Below are 19,654 nucleotides of genomic sequence, written 5' to 3' on the forward strand. Positions count from 1 at the left end.
TAAGGGAACCAAGAGACTATAACTGCCGTTGCTGGATAAATCTGAGGTAGCACAGCCTTGGAATGGTGGGAAGAACATGTGCTTAGCAGTCAGACGTAGTGTACATCAAACAGATAGCACAGCTATGGAGATTCAGAAGGTGCTTAAAATTTGCTACTTCCTTTGGGGATATCTGAGTGACTTTGTGATCCCCTTGTTTTGCACACCTTTTTAAAGACTTACAACCTGGAAAGAATGATATTTTGTTATGTCCCTTTCTGCTAATTTGAGGAAAAATGCTTGTGTCTACTGGGGTATTAGGACTCCTGTCTTTCAAGGCTCCTGAGGATGACTAGAGAATGCTGTTGTTTTAGAAAAACTTATGTACTGCATTAGGTCTGGGACTTCTTCCTATGTTCTGGTAACCTCCAAAATGATGCTTTGGGAATTTAGCTGAGGGGTCTGAACAGAAAGTAGAGAGGATGATAGATGGGAGGGGAATCATTGATTCACTCTTAAGTCAACTCAGTCATTTAACAAAATACGTTGAGCTCCTCTTCAGGGCCAAGTACTGTGCTAGTGCTGAGGATTTTGAAGTGAATCAGAAACACAGCAGTGTCTGCAATTAGTATTTAGAGCAATTAATTCATCCTGAAGTTGTTGACAAAGACTTCAAAGAGGAACTATCATTTGAGCTAAGCCTTACTTCTCTATACAGAGATGCACTATGTAGAAAAGAATGGGAATAACAATTATAGGCAGAAAGAACAGCATTTAAAAAGGCAAGGAGGTTTTTGAGAATATGATATATTCAGGGCATGACTTAAAGTTTCACTGGAGAGAGTACTATATATGTTAGTGGAGCTGACATTATTTATTCACAAACATATTTATCTAATTCATAAGCATTCTTGGCACTTCATCTATAAGCCGTTGTATAGGTCCTGGAGAACTAGAGATGAACAATATGTAGTACCTGCCATCCAGGAGAGCTCATTCTCATAGTGGAGACAGGAATATGTTTGAATTGATGTAGTGAGATAGGAGCTATAATAGAGAGAGAGAATAGACAGAGAAATAGAATGAGATAGAAGCTATAATAATGTTTGTGAATGTGTTGAGTGTGTACATGCATGAGAGAGTGTGTGTGTGTATGTATGTGTGCATGTGTGCTTACTCAGAACATTCAGTCATGCATGACTGAATCTGAGGATATGAGTTACAGACCTCCCTCATTCATGTGGATGTCCTCAAGACATTGAACTCAGGACAAGGCCTTATTCCAAGAGCTGGATCAGCCTTTAGTCCCCAAGTCTTGAAAGCGCACACCACAGGACCTGAAATCTTCCTGGGTGTCTGGCAGGATTGGGTGCTGGGCCATTTTCTTTCTGGGATCTTCTGGGGAGTCATGAACAACGTGCTTAAGCATAAAGGTTCTTCACTCTACCTTTATTTTCATACCATTGATATAATATGAATAACTTCAGAGGCCTGTTGAGAGGAATAAAGAAGTGAATACATTATAAAGTACTTAGAATGGCCTAGCATATGGTCAATGCTATTAGGAAATAGTACTATAATAATAATTATTATTATCTTATTGTTTCCATGGATATCATAGACTATCTGTGTTAAATGGAATCATAAGTCTGCCTTGTCTAACCTCACATCAAGTACAGGAACTTTATCCCCTAAATCTTCTAATACTTGTACTTCTCTGTAAGGCAGCCCTCTCTACTTTCTCTTCAGCTGAATGTTAAAGAGTCTCTATACTGAACTAGAATCTGCCTTCTTGTGATGCCTACCAATGTTATTCTGGGATAAGAAGTTTTTTTCCCTTTTTTTCATTGCTTTTTAAATAAATAAGTATTACTTGAGACTGCTCTATGCCATCACTAGAGTTAAAGAAGTAACACAGTTTATATTTTCAAGAAGCCTACTCTTTGAAGAAATATCCAAATATCCATTTACTTTTATTGTTCATTGTTAAGAGACAAACTAGATGATAAAAATCTTTTTATATCATTTTTTAAAGTAGAGAAAAATAATGACCACTCAATAGTCAGGGAAGACTTTAGAGAAGAGCTGTGTTAAAGGGTAGTCACTTATACATTGATTTGTTCATTTAAAAAATATTTAAACCTTTGTTGACAATTGACTATATGCCTCATCTATCAGTAGGAGTTCACCAAGTATGAAGATGGTGGGGAAGGCAGTTCAGGTAGAGGAAAGATCAAGTACAAAACATAGAGATATTGAAGGTATGGCACAAAATTGTGTTAGGGAGTTATGAGTAGTTGAATATAAACAAAGCAAAGGTTTCAAGGAAGGTGAAATGGGTGATGATGCTGGAATCACAAGGCCATCACAGGCCTTGTGGGCCAAACTGAAATGTGAGGATAGAAAGTTGCTTAAAAGTTTTTTAGCAAGAGAGTACTATAAAATCAGGTTTTTCTGGAAGTAGAAGGTAAGGCTGTAAGTTGGATGGCAAGGGGAAAAGGAGAATGGAAAGATACTGTAGGGATTATGAATACAGGATTTTGAGCCACACTGGCCTAAGTTTAATACAGGATCTGCTGCTCACTGATCTTGTGACCTCAGAGAATCTTTTTTTTCCCTCTCGTGGCTTCAATTTTTTTTATCTGTGTAAAGGGGATAACAGCCCCAGTTCATAAGGTTATTGTGAGGATTAAATGATAATGCATATAAAACACTTAATACAATGGCTGAGACACAACAAACAAAATAAGAGAAAAATCAGAAGTATGTCCCAAATGAAGGAGACATTTTTTCCTCCCTAGTTTCAGCCCCCTTTGCTTTATTCTTTGCATTACTTGAAAGTCTTGAATTTTGCCTGCTGAGCCCTCCTCAAATAGATTTCTGTTTGTATCCTTAGGAAAGTCTAGACAATCTAAGCACTGAACAGCATCTCAGTTTCCCTGAATGATTGCCCCAGAGCCCATTAACTCTACTTTGTCTGCTAATCAGGTTAGGCATCCGGGCTCACCCAGGAGAGGAGCTGGAACAGCTGCAGGCAGTAGATGGATTCTCCTGATAGCACATAATCAAATTCAGTGGAGACAGCAGGCATTCAGAGTCAAGTTGCAGAACTTGGCTGGAAGAAGAGAAAACTGTGGTGACAGAATTTAAAGCATATACCCTGGTTGGATATACTGGTAAATAAAGAGCTGAAAACAGCATCATAACCTGAGACCTTATGAATATAGGAACCGCTTGTGAATGAAGACATACTCATCCAGGGCTCTAAGAGACTTAAAACTCAGACCTTCAAGTCAGGGCCTGAAGTGACTATCACAGACCATTGGCTGGAAACATTAAGGCCACTTTCACAGACATTATCCCCGAATACAAATCAGGAGCCCTGAGACTCGCATATGCCGCCAGCCTGCCTCACTTTCCTGCATCTTCAATAACATCACAAATGTAGAGCAGCATGTATTCTGTCCATACCCACATCCTTGCACTGGTCTGTTCTCTCTCTAATCTTGACTCTTCACTGCTTCCTTCCCTCTCCCTCTTCAGACCTCTTCATTTTCCACTTTTTCCTCTGGAACACAGCTCCATGGTTAATAATCCCACTTCGATCCTCAGTCTTTAAGTTCACTTCTTCCTTTACCCCTTGTCTTAACCAAACTAGACTTGGTTAAAAGTCTATGATGCTTAAATATTTGCTGAGTAAAACAATGAACTGAGGGACTCTCTTGGAGGACATTACTTCGCCCATTGCCCTCTCAAGAAATCCTCATTCTTCTACACTGCACGTACAGAAGGATCAGGAGGGGTCACTTTGCTCCTCACTCCTCATGCACCTTCCAAGCCATCATTTCTCTACCTCATCACTGATAACTCCAGAATTTAGGGTAGCAATCTAGTTAGAAGAAGGAGTGCCTATAAGATTTGTCTTAAAGATATATTTCCATTATAAGAAGACTGTTATTTATATATTTATTGGCAGTGGCTTTGGGAGTAGGAGGTAAATGGACTCTATTGGTGGGCCAAAGTGCACCTCTTAACAACCTTTGATACTACTGCTGACTTTTATGTGAAAGTTCTGTTTCTTTGTTGCTTAGACTGCATATCTATCATCCTGTCCTCCTCCTCAGCACTTTCAGTTTCTTACACATCTTAGACCCCATGGCCCATCATTTTAGTCACTTTTTCTAATATAATCAAATACCAGAATATTTAATTAAATTTAATATAATCAAATGTATGTACAGGCATCAATGCCATGTAACCACTGCTGTTCCATAGGAATCCCACAGCTACACCTCCCACCCTCGCCACTTAGCTTCAGAAAGACACTAAGGTAGAAACAAGATTCTGCAGCAAACACTAGTATGTTATAATGCTCTCTGTTCTGTTAACAACTTTCTCCAGGTTGTTCTTCCTGGAGCCGGCACCCTTCTTGTTCTTTTCAATTTCCCCTCCTATACCTTCCTCCTCACATTTTTCTTCATATGCCCCTGTAGTGTATGGCTTCTCAATTGAATGCCAAGCCAATACAGGTGAGCCTTACATCCTTCATCCACTGTATCTACACTCCCCAGGAGCATCCCTTCCTTTAAGGATCTTCCAAATCAACCTTGGTGGCTAAGACTTATTAAGCAATTGATTAAAAAAAAAAACAAGAGTTACACAAAATGTGGAGCTGAACTGGCCTGGAATTTTCGATGTAGTATCATGGAAAGGGCACAGTTTGAGGTGAGTTTTGCAGGATAAGCAGTATTTGAAGTAATAGAAAGAGATATTCACTGCAGGGAAACATTATGAAGAGGTTGGATATCATAAATCATGAGAGGGTAGAGTAACTCTTTAAAGTGGATAAACGCAAAGACATTATGGAAACTATGACTGCAACATTTTTGTTTCCTGTTTGCATCTCAGTGTTTAGCTTAGCAAAATTGCCCACACAGCGTATTTTAAAGCACTATTTCCCAAAGTGCTTCTGTGGAAAATTAGTCTCATGGAATGCTCTGTAGAAAATAACAGTAATAATTTAGAGAAATGTTGAATATTTTTCCCTTCCTTGAATATATACAATGCATATGAGTTTATTTTAAAAGTTCTTAATTAGTCTTATAATTTAAAAAACCTGACTTCCCCGGGAAAAGTAGGCCTCTCCCATTCATATCTCTACAGCTTCACAGTCTTTATTTACCTTCAAGTCACTTTTAGAAACTGTAATTATATTGTCTACTTATTTTTAATATTTTATTGACCACTTCCCCACTATTCTCCATGAGGACAGAGATCTTGCTTGTCTTGTTTATTATTGTACATCAAGGCCTGGGCATGTGATGCCACATATGTTAGGTGCTCAAAATAAGGATAAACAAATGAAGAGAATGTATCTATTTTTGTTTAACTTTGCATTTTCCAAACAGTTGAGAAAGGGTAGCACTGAATTGTGAGCAAAGAGCTGCCAGATTCAGGTCTGTTTTAGACACTATGTGGTTTGTGTTGTCATTCTCCCAGCCCCATTACCTATGGTTCTTGATGTTACAGTTTTTCTACTAGGCATTGATTTATATGTGTTACCTTTTGAAGCTTGAACAGATGTCTCATATGCCCAAATTTCTTTGTTTATATATTTTAGGCAAAGGCTGCCACCCAAAAATGTTTACTACTACCGCTGCCCAGACCATAGGAAGAACTATGTGATGTCCTTTGCCTTTTGTTTTGACCGAGAAGAAGATATTTACCAGTTTGCTTACTGCTACCCATACACATACACTCGCTTCCAACATTACCTTGACAGCCTGCAAAAGAGAAACATGGATTACTTCTTTCGGGAGCAGCTGGGCCAGAGTGTGGTAAGGCCTGTGCCAGGTTTGGGTTACTCGTTTAGAAACAGGCAATCTTGGGATAGGGACTTAGCAGTGGGTTTTTATGGAATGCAAATAATGAATAGTGGTGCTTTCCAGAACTTTTTAATAATTTACTAACTACAATTAAACAATTACATAATTAGTATTAATTTAACAATTCTTTAAAGTATTGTTTTTATTGTGTGATTTATTGCGACTGTGGGGCACCATAGTAAGATATGAGAAGAAGTCACAGAGTAAGATATGAGACAGATGGTTGTTTTTCTGAATGAAGCTGATAAAGCTCTCTAGCAAAATAAAAAGTTAGGTGAATCCCAAAACCTCTGAGAGAAAAGGAGACTTTTACTAGGTGTTACAAAAGGTATGAAAGCATTTTATTACTGTGAGCTTCTGATATGAAGAACACATTTCTTAGTGAACCAAACTTGCCTGCAGTACAGGTTAGCAAGTGGTGTGCAGTTTGGTTGTGATGGCCACAGTGTGCTCTGTCTCTGTCATCCATCAGTTTCCGACTCTTTTTTCCTGCTCCAGGTTTAGTTTCCTGGGTCTAGAGATTTCAGTTTCCCATTCCATAATAGTTCCCTATTGCTGATGTGACAAACTACCACAAACATGGTAGTATAAAACAACACAAAATTATTTTCTTATACTTCTGGGAGCTAGAAATACAAAATGAGTCTCACTGGGCTAAAGTCAAGGTATCAGCAGATCTATGTTTCTTTTGGAGGCTCTAGGGGAGAATTTATTTCCCTGCCTTTTCCAGCTTCTAGAGGCTGCTTGCATTTCTTAGTTTGTAGTTCCCTTCCATCTTAAAAGCCATCAGTGGCTGGTTGAGTCTTTTTCATGCTGTATCACTTTGATATGAACTCTCTGTCACTTATAAGGATCCTTGTGCTTATAATGGATTTACCCAGATAAATCCAGGTTAATCTCCGTATAGCAAGATCTTTAACTTAATTACATCTGTGAAGTCTCTTTTGTTATGTGAGGTAACATAGTCACAGGTTCTGGGGATTAGGAGTTAGACATCTTGTGTTGTGGAGTGGTGCATTATTTTGCCTACCACATCTTCCTACTTCCTTTTCTTTTCTTTGTTCTTCTTTTTTTTTTTTTTTTTTTTTTTTTTTTTTTGAGATGGAGACTCACTCTGTCACCCAGGCTGGAGTGCAGTGGAGAGATCTCGGCTCACAGCTCACTGCAACCTCCGCTTCCCAGGTTCAAGCAATTCTCCTGCCTCAGCCTCCCAAGTAGCTGGGATTACAGGCATGCACCACCACACCCAGCTAATTTTTATATTTTTAGTACAGACAGAGTTTCACCATGTTGGCCAGGCTGATCTCAAACTCCTGACCTCAGGTGATCCACCTGCCTTGGCCTCCCAAAGTGCTGGGATTACAGGTGTGAGCCACCGCACGTGGCCTCTTCCTACTTCCCTCTCTTCCTCTTGTGCCCAAACTAGGATCTGAAGTTGTTCTCCATACTGAATTCATAGGTTTTACTCTTTTGTTGTCAGCAATACTTTGGTTGCTGAATAAGAATAAGCAGGTGCTAATTTGGTTTTATGTTTTACTCTTCAAAAAGTGTGGATTGTGCCCCTAAAAGAGGCATATTGGACGGGCTCTAAACGTTCTAAATGAAGATACTGGTGAAATTGGCAGAAGATACGGTACTTGGGATTCTGATATGTGTTGGTAGTTAAATGGACTCAGTCTAGTGACTGTGAGTTTCACATAAAAGTGAGACCTCTTTCTAAATAAATCCAGGATACCTCAAAAAAGAGAGCAATAAAGAGGGCCTATGTGCAACTCAGGTACCTGAGAGACAAATCTGGTCATGTTATTCTTGTAGTCTGAGATTCTGCATGCACTATGATTTTCCTAAATATCTTTTCTCTACTCCAACCTTCTTCCCAACAGTGCTTCTCATGGTATCTTCCCATTTGTATCTGTTGCCTATATATTTTGAACTGAAAATTGGTATACATGATGTATGAGTCAGCATGCTAGCAGGAAACAGACGGCAGCCTCAAATTAGGATAATTTAAGGAAGGTTTAATAAATGGGCTATTTACAAGGTGTGGGCAATGCATGCAATGACAAGGTATAGTGAAATTCTCTAGGGCTATTAACAACTGAAATGGAATAAAGGGAAGGAATGGTTAACAGAACACAATAGTAGAGAGTCATTTAGTGGGTCATGTCGGAAAGAATTAGTGACCTTCAGTTAAGGTGCACAGTTAGCCTGAGATAACTCCATAGAGAATACTGAGAAAAATAAATATATAGACCTCATTCTCTTACTTATATCTGATCTTCTTCTAGGGGTCCATATTGGCCAACACAACCAGAATCCAGAGAACAAAGGAGCCCATTAATGTAATTCATACAGATCAGCCGCCCAGGGAAAATAAAAGGGTATAGATGGGTGGAGAGTAGATGTAGAGGAATATATAGAATACATTAAGTGCACCTGGTCCAATTAACAGTATATTACAGAACAGTGAGATTATTTGAGAAGGGATTGTCAGAAAAATTCTGAGATTAATATTTGCTAGACATATGAATTATGATATTTTTTAAGAGAATGGGAAGTTCATTCATTACTCATAACTTTTAAGGCAGGATCTGTACATTTCACTCCTGTGCCCACCCCAACCTTCTCTTAGATTTATGACAGCCAGAATGTAAGTGCACAATGAATGTTTATTGAGTGAATGATTGAAACAATGAAAAAATGAATTAAGAACATGTCTGGAAGCAGTGTGAAAAGCTGAGAACAACAGAAAGCTAATAAGAAAAACAATAGGATCAGTTAAGCTTTCAATAATAGATATTCAAAATAACATATATAAAATAACAACAACTTAAACAAGATAGACATTTATTTCTTTTCAATGTAAAAGTCTAAATGTAGGCAATCCACAACTAATTTTGTGGCTCTACTCCTTGAAAGCCTCAAAGAGTCAGGTTCTTTCAGCTTTCTTCTCTGTCATCCTTGGAATGTGGCCCTCAACCTCATGATTCAATATGGAATTCTACCATGATATCTGTAGTCCATGCAGCAGGATGAAGGGGATGGTGGAGAAAGAAGAAGCAGTTTTGTGGCATTGTCATTTACTAGAACTCATTCACATTTAACTAAAGGAAGGACAAGAAATGAAGTCTTTGTTCTGAGTAGCCCAGTTTTAGCTAAAAATTGGTGGTCCTCTATGTGGGAGAATTGACATTGAGGGACAGCTTAAAGTCTCTGCCACAGGAAATCTGAATTCTGCTTTCAGCTCTAACATGAAACTACTTGTATTACCTTGAATTCTATGTTCCCTTTCTGGGGATAATTTTTTCACCTATAAAGTGAGAAAATTGGACTTGAATAGAAGTTTTCAGATTATCCTTGAGGAATTCCTCCGTTGGAAAAAGTAATAGTTTGAAACTCCTGTCCTACTTCAGAGCCTGTGAGAGATAGTGTGGAGATATATAACAAGGTATACATACAAGTCTTCGTATACTTCCAGGAGCATATTCTGTACCGGGGAAAAAGGGCATGTCCAAATAGCTCTGATACTTTAAAAAATATATAATTAAGGATATAATGAGTTGTTTAAGGAGTTAACAATAAAAATAAATGTCATGGAGAATGTCTTTAAAAGCTAAAGATTTTGTTTTAAGCCATCTCGAAAGATGGGTAGGATTACAGAATACAAAGTTGATAATAAGGTAGCCCAGAAAGGCAAAAAAGCCAAAGCCATTGCCTGGTGGTGGTAGTTGGTTAGAAGTCTGGTTTGATTGGAATAGGGAATTTATGGGGCTACTGGAAGATAAGGCTAGACAAGAAGATTCAGGCAAAACTCTGGAAAGCCCTGATTTTCATATTGGCTACATCCTTTATTCAGATTCTACACAACACACATACTAGGTTTTTTACTTTATATAGACCATTTGATTTTTTCTCACAATAGTTTTATAGAGTAGGCAGAACTGTCCCAGTTTGGGGATAAATAATCTGAAGATAAACAGTTAAGTTTCTTCGTTAAGGCCACATGACTAGTTCATATCAGGGCCAAGATTTAAACCCATGGCTTCTAACACCACGTCCTGGCCCTTTGATGGACATTTTAACACCCAAAAAGATTTTTGAGAAAGAGTTTTACCTTATCCAAAGCAGCATTTTAAGAAAGTACATTTAATGGAAATACGGGGTGTACCTGTGCCATCAGGACTAGATCAAGGAAGCTCTGTGGGTTGGCTCAATCCTGTGTTCTGGGCCTTGATGCAGATACTAGAGATTTTAAGGCTTTCTGGCATACTTTTGCAGACAGGATGATTCTCAGTTACCAGGGTATTTGATATGGCTTGTGTCTGAAGGCATCACTGTAATTAGTTAATCCTTATTCCAATTCGGAGGGAGGGTAATTACAAGTGGGAAGGCTAAACATGCCAGCATCCAGATCTTAGGGAGACCAGGCAGGAAGGAAGATTTTGAATTTTCAGTGCTAGAACTATTAATCACTATGGTCATAGCTGTCACTGTTACTAATTATATCATCCAAGAATATATTTTATTTTGTTACCAGTAACCCCTTTGAAACCTACTGAACAAAACGCCTTTGAACATGTATTTAAAACCGTGATCTGCCATTTAAGATAAGGACATCATGAGAAAGATATTTTTATTATTTTTTAATAGCTTTATTGAGGTATAACTTGCAGTGTATAAAATTCATGCATTGTGAGGGTATAATTTTATGATGTTTAGTATCTTATGATTTTTATAGAGTTGTGTGTCTATTACCACAATCTGATTTTAGAACATTTCCATCATCTCAAAAAGTTCCCTTGTTAATTCTCACATCCAGTCCCAGCCGCAGGTAACTACCGATCTGCTGACACTATAAATTTGCCACTTCTGAACATTTCATATAAACAGAATTAGAGCATATGTAGTCATCTCATGCATCTTGCATTTTTCACTTAACACTGTAATATGGATGGACCTCAAAAATATTATAGCAAGTATCAATAGTTCATTTTAAGTGCTGAATAGTATTCCATTGAAAGGATATACCACATTTTGTTTACCTATTCTCCAGTTCAAGGACATTTGGATGGGTTTCAGTTTGGACTTATTATGAATAATGCTGCTATGATCATTTATGTACTTATCATTGAATGGACATATGATTACATTTTTCTTGGAGTGAAATCATTAGGAAATACAATACATTTATGTTCAACTTTTAAAAGATAAACTGTCAAACTGTGTTCCAAAGAGTAGTGTCATTTTATGTCCTTATCAGCCATGTAGGAGGGTTACAGGAAGGTTACAGTTTCTCCAGATGCTAGCCAACGCTTGGAATTATCTGTAATTTTTGTTACAGTCTTTTAGTGGGTGTATCTCATTATGGTTTTAATTTGTATTTCCCTTTTGACTAATTATATTGATCATTTTCTCATGTGCTTATTTTCCACTTATAAATCTTCTTTGGTGAAGTGTCAGTTCAAATCATTTGCCCATTTTTAAAACTGGGTTCTCATGAGTTTCAAGAGTTCTTTCTGTATTCTAACACAAGTCTTTTGTCAGTTATATGTTTTGCAAATATTTTCCTCTAATTCATGCCTGTCTTTTCATTCATTCTGTTAACCATATCTTTTGAAGAATAAAAATTTTAAATTTGAAGTCCAATTTATCAAATGTTTAATGGATTATGCTTTTGGTGCTATTATGAATGGCAGTACCTGTGCACCAAATCCTTGCCAGCATGTCAGTGTTCTTGATTTTGGCCAATCTAATACGTGTGTAATTGTATTTCATTGTTGTTTCAGTTTTCATTTCCGAATGACATATGCTGTGGAGCATCGTCTCATAGCTAAGAACTCTTTGTCTAACAGAAGGCCACAATGATTTGCTTTTATGTTACTTTTCTGAAATATTTATATATTTAGCCTACATTTAGGTCTATAGGTCATTTTGAGTTGGTTTTTGTGTATGGAATAAAGTAAGGGCCTAAGTTCATTTATTTGCACATGATATCGAATTTTTCCAGCACTGCTTGTTGAAAAGACTAATCTTTACTCAGGAATTATCTTGGCAATTTTCTCTGATGCCTCTGCTCAGTTTATTTGTTTGCTTGTTTTTAATGTTCCCTTTTCTTTTTTAGAACAGTTTTAGTTTCACAGCAAAATTGAGAGGAAGATACAGAGACTTCTCAATATAGTTCCTGCCCCTACACATGCATAGCCTCTCCCATTATCAACAATCTTTCACCAGAGTGCTACATTTGTTACAATGGATGAACTTATGTTGACACATCCTTAACACCCAGAGTCCATCATTTACCTTAGAGTTCACTCTGGGTGTTGTACATTCTATGGGTGTGGACAAATTTATAGTGGCATGTGTCCACCATTTTAATATATACAGATTATTTTCATTGTTCTAAAAATCCTCTGTACCTCACCTATTCATCCTTCCCTTCCCATAACCTCTGTCAACCACTGATCTTTTTAATGTCCCCATAGTTTTTTCTTTTCCAGAATGCCATATAGTTGAAATTTGTATAGCCTTTTCAGATTGGCTTCTTTTGTTTTGTGATATGCACTTAAGTTTACTCCATATCTTTTCATGACATGATAGCTTATTTTTTAGCACTGAATAAGAGTCCATTGTCTGGATATAATACAGTTCATTTATCTTCCTATTGAAGGATATCTTAGTTACTTTCAGGTTTTGGCAGTTATGATAAAGCTGCTGTAAACATCAGCATTCAGGTTTTCATGTGGGCATAAATTTTCAGCTCCTTTGGGTAAATTCCAAGGAGTCCAATTGCTGGATCATATGGTAAGAGTAGGCTTAGTTTTATAAGAAATCACCAAAGTGTCTGTACCATTTTACATTCCCAGTTAGCAGTGAATGCAAGTACCTGTGCTCCACATCCTTGTCAGCATGTAGTGTTGTCAGTGTTCTTGATTTTGGCCATTCTAATAGGTATGTACTGTATCTCATTGTTGTTTCGATTTGCATTTCCCAAATGACATATGATATAAAGCATCTTCTCATAAACTTGTTTGTCATTTGTATATCTTCTTTTGTAAAGTATCTGTTAAGGTCTTTGGCCCATTTTTAATTGGGTTGTTTGTTTTCTTATTGTTGAGTTTTATATAGTTTGGTTTTTTCTTTCCTATTGTAAGCCCTAATTCCCAGGTAATCAACCCTGTGTTTATGTAGGTTAAAGGTAAGCTACTATTGGGCTGAGGTTATGTTCAGCCACCCTGAGCCAGTAAGGCTTCTATCTTCTGCTGGTAGATCTGTGTGTGAGGAGGGAAGTATATTCAAACTTTGGGCAGTTTTCAAGTCTGCTTTACTTTCCCTTTCATGTTGTGTTGCCTATGTGTATATGTGTAGCCTCAAGATTGGTCAGAAGAATGTATTATATGAGTAGTAGTATTATTAAATACCTACCATGTAACTAGCATTATCTAGACTCTGAGGATACAGCAGTGAAAACAGGTTCATGTCTTCATGAGAGTTATATTATGGTAGGAAGAGACAGACAATATTGGAGTAATTAAATCAGCAAAGAGGATCAGTTTGGAGAGTAAGATTTCATTTAGAAGGTAGCACTTAAATCCTGAGATATGTAAGTATTGTCTTCTCCCATTTGCATTTTTAACATGGAGATTTAATGAGATTAAGTAATTTGTCTACATCATGCAACTGGAGTTTGAAGCCAAGTCTTTGTGAACTTTATAATTTTTTAGTGAATCCTTGCAAAGCTGTTCTTTAACACTGCAAATATCTGGTGAGCATCTTCTGCCTGCCAAGTTCTATGTTGGATGCTGGGGAGAGAAGATTAATACAAAACACATTCTGTCCCTGAAAAGTACACAATATAATGGGTGACATAGATGTAAAAATGAATAAAAAGGTAAGATCTGGTATGATACAAGTAGTGGGCAGAGAAGGGGCACAAGGGAGTGAATGAAGACTTAAGGAAGGAGGCATCTTTACTTGAGTATTGAACATGTGTAAAGAGGCTGAGATGCTATGGTGTGTCCTGACAGTGTTACATGACTCCTTGTGACAAAAGCACAGGGTCAGCCTAAGAATAGGAAGGGTGGTGACAGAGGATGCAAGAGAAATAAGTAGAAGCCATGTGAGGAGGACCTTGAATGCCAAGTTAAAGAATTTGAACTGTATCCTGAGGGAAGCTAGGAACCAAGCAAGAGGCAGTATGATCATTGTGACACTTAACCCTTACATCTCTAAACTTCCCCTGCTGGTGGCAGCTTACCTTTCTAATAAGAAGACAGGCTGTCTAGCTGGCTTTCCTTCCCACTGGCAAAGATCTTCGTTAGTCAAGAGTACCAGGAGGAAAACCACCAAGACTACATATATAGTAATAGGAATGACAAAAGAAAACCTTAAGAAGTTGGCCTCTCTGATCTTAACACCTCAAAAGAATCTCTAGAGCTGCCAATGATTATAGGGATTTCATTCAAACTTAGCAAATATATTAATCATCTCCTATGGACAAAGACCTAAACTATAAAAACCAGCATCTTCTTTTAACATTCGAGAAACCTGACTTTTCAGCTCACACATCACCTCAGCAGCCATGCTCCATCCCAATGACAAGGAAGACCCACTATCCTCAAAACAGCTCCCTCCCTGTAACTTCCTCTCTTTGATTCTAGCCCCATCCTCTGGGCCTGCCTTGCAAGTACTTGCTCTTTTAGCTAATAATCAGGCCTATAAAGATACCAAGACAAGGCTGAAGCACTGAGAGCATTGCTTGAGGCCAAGAGTTCAAGACCAACCTGGGCAATATAGGGAGACCTCATCACTACAAAAAATAAAAACAAAATAGCTGAGCATAGTGGTGTGTGCCTGCAGACCCAGCTTTCTGAGGCAGGGAGATTGCTTGAGCCCAGGAGTTCAAGGTTTTGGTGGGCTACAATTGTGCTACTGCTCTCCAGCCTGGCAACAGAAGGAGACTCTGTCTTTAAATAAATAAATAAATACATAAATACATAAATAAATAAATAAATAAATAAATAAATAAATAAGCAAACAAATATGACAAGGATATCAAGACACTGACTACACACCCTTGATGAGTCTTCTCTTCTACAAACTAATCTCTCTTTTCTCCTACCCCTAGAGAATTCAACATTTCTTTATATTCCATGGTGTCAAACATTTTACCTTCTTTGTCATTCTTCTTTGGACATGATCCAGGTTGTTATTTTCTTCTTAAAATGCTAGCACTGAATATAAAACTACACAGGGAATCTAAGCATATACAGCAGAATAGGCCTATTGCCCTATCTTGCTCTGGATGTTAGATCTCTAGAAATGCAGTCAGAATTTACATTAGCTTCTTTGGGCAGGTAGGCCTCTTTATAATAGATGTTTTTGTTGCTATTCTTTAAATAAATATATTTTTATTTATCTGATATTCTCTTTTTAATAAACCTCTTATTTTTAAAATTGATTTAAATTTATTTATGTTGTTTTTTTTTCCATGTTTATTTTAGATTCAGGAGATACATATGCAGGTTTGTTCCCTGGGTATATTGCATGATGCTGAGGTTTGGAGTACAATTGATGGCATCACCCAGGTACTCAGCATAGTATCCAATAGTTAGTTTTTCAAGTATCCAACAGTTTTTCAAACCTTGCCCCACTCCCTCCTCCCACCTAGTAGTCCCCAGTTTGTATTGTTGCCATGTTTATGTCCATGAGACCCCAGTGTTTAGCGGTCATTTATAAGTGAGAACATGCATAAATCTCTTATTTCAAAATAATTTTAGATTTATAGAAAGTTGGAGAGATAATATAGAAATTGTTCATATGCCCTTTGTGACAGTAGTTAGGTGGTCAGGCATGAGCAGGGCAGGAGAGAGCTCCCCACCTCCACACATACACACACACCAGGAGTATCAGGTGACAATCAGGTGATGGTCAGGCTGTTGTTAATTGTCTCTCTAAAGTAATAATTGGTCACAGCCAGTGCCAGGGAATGGCAGTCTCCTAATAGAAAACACCTGAAACTGGTAATGAACAGCTTTCCATTATGGTCTCAGGAGCTGGGTGAGTGGGCTCAAGCATGCACATGCAGAAAGCCCACCAGGGAAGAATCAGGAGAAAAGTAATGCAAGACCCCAGAAGTATGTCAACATATAAAACCCCAAGCCAAAAAGTCAAATCATGCACTTGTCTTTCACCCTCTTGGCCCCTCCAAGTGTACTTTCTTTTCTTCCTTTCATTCCTGCTCTAAAACTTTTTAATAAACTTTCACTCCTGCTCTAAATCTTGCCATGGTCTCTCCTTCTGCCTTATGCCCCTCAATCAAAGTCTTTCTTCTGAGGAGGCAAGAATTGAGGTTGCAGTAGACCTCCGTGACTTGGATACCTTCCACTGGTAACACCTTCACCCAGTTTCCTCTAATGTTAATATCTTACACAACCATGGAGGATGTGTCCAAAGTAAGAAATTAACATTGGTTCATTACTATTAACTAAAACACATAACTGTATTCAGATTTCACCAGTTTTTCCACTAATATTTTTCTTTTTCTTTTTCTTTCTTTCTTTTTTTTTTTTTTTTTTTGAGACAGAGTCTCGCTCTGTCGCCCAGGCTGGAGTGCAGTGGCATGATCTTGGCTCACTGCAAGCTCTGCCTCCCGGGTTCACACCATTCTCCTGCCTCACACCATTCTCCTGCCTCAGACTCCCAAGTAGCTGGGACTACAGGTGCCCACCACCACGTCCAGCTAATTTTTTGTATTTTTAGTAGAGGCAGGGTTTCACTGTGTTAGCCAGGATGGTCTTGATTTCCTGACCCTATGATCCTCCCGCCTCGGCCTCCCAAAGTGCTGGGATTACAGGCATGAGCCACCACGCCCGGCCTCCACTAATATTTTTCTATTCTAGGATTCATCAGAATACCATATTACCTTATGGTAGATTTTAAAAGAAAGCCTCTATACTTACCCTGATACAGTATGACTTATTGATTTTAGTCCTTTATTACAATCTGTTGTGATAATTTTGATTCTTAGATACTCTTATCTGCAGGCTTAGTGATTTCACTCAGAAATTTTAGAGTACATACTTGTATTAGCCCATTCTCACGCTGATAATAAAGACATACCCAAGACTGGGTAATTTATAAAGGAAAGAGGTTTAATTGATTCACTGGTAGGCCTCAGGAAACTTACAATCATGGTGGAGGGGGAAGCACATCCTTCTTCACGTGGTGTCAGCAAGGAGAAGTGCTGAGCAAAAAGGGGGAAAGCCCCTTATAAAACCATCAGATCTTGTAAGAACTCACTCTCTATCAGGAGAACAGCATGAGGGTAGCTGCCCCATGATTAAATTACCTCCTACTGGGTCTCTCCCACAACACATGGGGATTATGGGAACTACAATTCCAGGTGAGAGCTGGGTAGGGACACAGAGCCCAACCATATCAATACTTTCTAAGTATTAATTTAAGTCAGGAATACAAGTGTTTAACAGGACAAGACCTGAGACTAAGAACAGAGACCTAGGCATATTACTGGAGACTTTACCCTAGATTGGCATTTTTACATCAGTTTTTTTATCAATCTCTGGGTTTGATTATGCTGCTAACCCCAGTAATATGTTATATATGTGAAACAAGATTTTAGCTTCCTCCAAATTAATTCAATCAAATTCATTTTAGTTCAATTTTTTAGTATCTCTTACGTGCCATGTACTATGAGAGATTTAGAAATAAGCAAGATATAATCCCTGTCCCCATTTCTCCATCTTGTCCATAAGGATCACATACAACATTTTGTCTGATGCTTAGTTTAATGCTATGATGAATGAGAAAGAACCAGATGGCAAAGGGCAAAATTTAGATAAAGGAGTGGTTGCTGGGGAAGGATCATGTTAGATAGGACTCTACAATAAGGCCCCTGGGTGATAGGAATCAACACTGGAACTCCAACCCCTTGTCATGGGATTGACCCAGTTCTGCAATCTTTTGGCTCCCAGATCAGGGATAGGGTGAGACAAGGATGTCCTTTACTTGAAGTCACAGTGAGAATGGTTAGGTAGCATAGGGAAGATTCTGAAAGCCCTGTCTTGAAAGATCTTCAGAATCCAGAATCCAAACCAAACTAAAAATCTGAGGAGTAAAAAAAGAAAAGAAAAGAAAGAAAAGGAAAAAGGAAGCTGAATCATGAAACCAGAGGAAAAAGAATGGAGAACATGATATAATCACAGAAAGCCAGAGAGCCAGAATAAGGAAGAAGAGGAGCAGATTGAGCAAATGTATGGATATCTGAAAGGGTTGAAGTACAGAGTTTGGCAGATTCTACTACAGTCCTTGTGTGACTTGTGTGGAAAAGCAAGGATGTCAGAAAAGAGTTGAGAGAGGACTGATGACCCTGTGGGCAGGAAAGTCAAGGAGCAGAAGGCAATTCTAGAGAAAACAGGCTAGAGAGGGCCAGCACAGTTCTGACCAGCACGGTAACTTCAAAATAAGCTAGTCTCCTTCTGTTCTTTCTTATTCCCGCCCCCTTTCTTCTTTTTTCCCCCTTGATATAGTTGCGACTGGTTACATGACCAAGCAAATGTATGAAAAATAATTACATCTTTTTGGATGAATTGTAAATTAAATAATTTTTGGAAATTAGTAATCTCAATTATCAGCCCCAATCCACCTCTCAGAAGAGTTCTGTGGACTCCTGTCTGCACCAAACCATGTCCTGATCAGACATTCTAAATTAAACAAGCTTAGTGGTTTTGGCTCCCTTCCAGCAGACCACTTCACAAGTCACCATTCTCATGGCATAGTTTTTATTACTCCCTCCAAAAGGAGTCCAAATTAGTTGGAGACAGATATATCCTCTCAGCATCTAGCTGAGGGACTTCCAGTTCACCCTGCTGATTCAAATGACCCATCCATTCCAAACCTTAACTCTGGATGAATAAGGGCCTGGGAACAAAGGTGCTGGGAATTGTGACCCTGGGTCCTCCCTCTGCTAGATAAAGGAGGCATATGTCTGACTTACCTGAAGCTATAGAAGCCAACCAAGACTACCACACACCTGCTGCATTCCTGGGTTCCCTAGTTCAGAGAATACATTACCATCACTCCAATTGCCCATGTCAGAAAGCTGTCCTATTTAACTTCTTCTTTTAAGTTATTCTTATATACTACCACGAAGTATGATCAAGGCTACAACTCAGTATCCTTATAATCTGTCCCTTCCTCATCTCTGCTGCCATAGCCCTACTTCAAACTGTCAGCATGTCCCAGGAAATCACAACAGCTTCTTTAGCCAAGGGGTACAATACCTGAGGTGAACAGGTTTCCAGGCTCATTATCCTGCTCACACAGAGATATCTCAGTATTGCAATGGCTATCAGAATGTGCCAGTTCTCCTAACCATGTGCCACCTCTTCACTGATCCTGTGATGCCTGACCAAATACAGTGTAACCTCTTCACTGAATACCACCTCAGCTAGGTTGGAAGATTGCTACTTTGAGATCATTATTTCCCCTCCCTTATAAAAATATATTATATTTAAAAATATGTTTTGAGCTTTATGGCATCAGCCTATACCACCCCCTGCCACTCCTTGTCACTCTCTTCTACTGACTTCTTGGACATTTCCATGAATCATGGAGGAGTTTGATCCATAATTGTCTTCTCTGCTACACCACTGCTACCATATTGAATGATTTCACTATCCATGTAAATGACCTATTGAACATCCACTCTGTAGTATATGATGAAATAGCAAATTCTTAATGTGATCTGCAAGGTGCTGGATCATCTGGTTTCT

The 19,654-nt window shown here is 38.4% G+C and overlaps 1 protein-coding gene across 15 annotated transcripts in view; it reads left to right on the plus strand.

Annotated features, from left to right (window-relative positions):
- Positions 1 to 19,654, plus strand: part of LOC107126370 (AGBL carboxypeptidase 4) — a 1,456,730-nt gene that overhangs the window by 913,555 nt on the left and 523,521 nt on the right. For 13 of the 15 annotated variants that reach the window (XR_012420370.1, XR_012420371.1, XM_065522893.1 and 10 more), the window contains one exon: positions 5,600 to 5,816. The exons of the other annotated variants lie outside the window; for them this stretch is intronic. Coding sequence is in view for 11 of the 13 variants with exons in the window: in XM_065522893.1 (XP_065378965.1) it covers positions 5,600 to 5,816 (217 nt within the window). In the remaining 2 variants the exon portion in view is untranslated. The remainder of the gene's footprint in view (positions 1 to 5,599; positions 5,817 to 19,654) is intronic. 15 annotated transcript variants of the gene reach the window in all.

This window comes from Macaca fascicularis, chromosome 1 (genome assembly GCF_037993035.2).
Source record: "Macaca fascicularis isolate 582-1 chromosome 1, T2T-MFA8v1.1".
Lineage (NCBI taxonomy): Eukaryota > Metazoa > Chordata > Mammalia > Primates > Cercopithecidae > Macaca > Macaca fascicularis.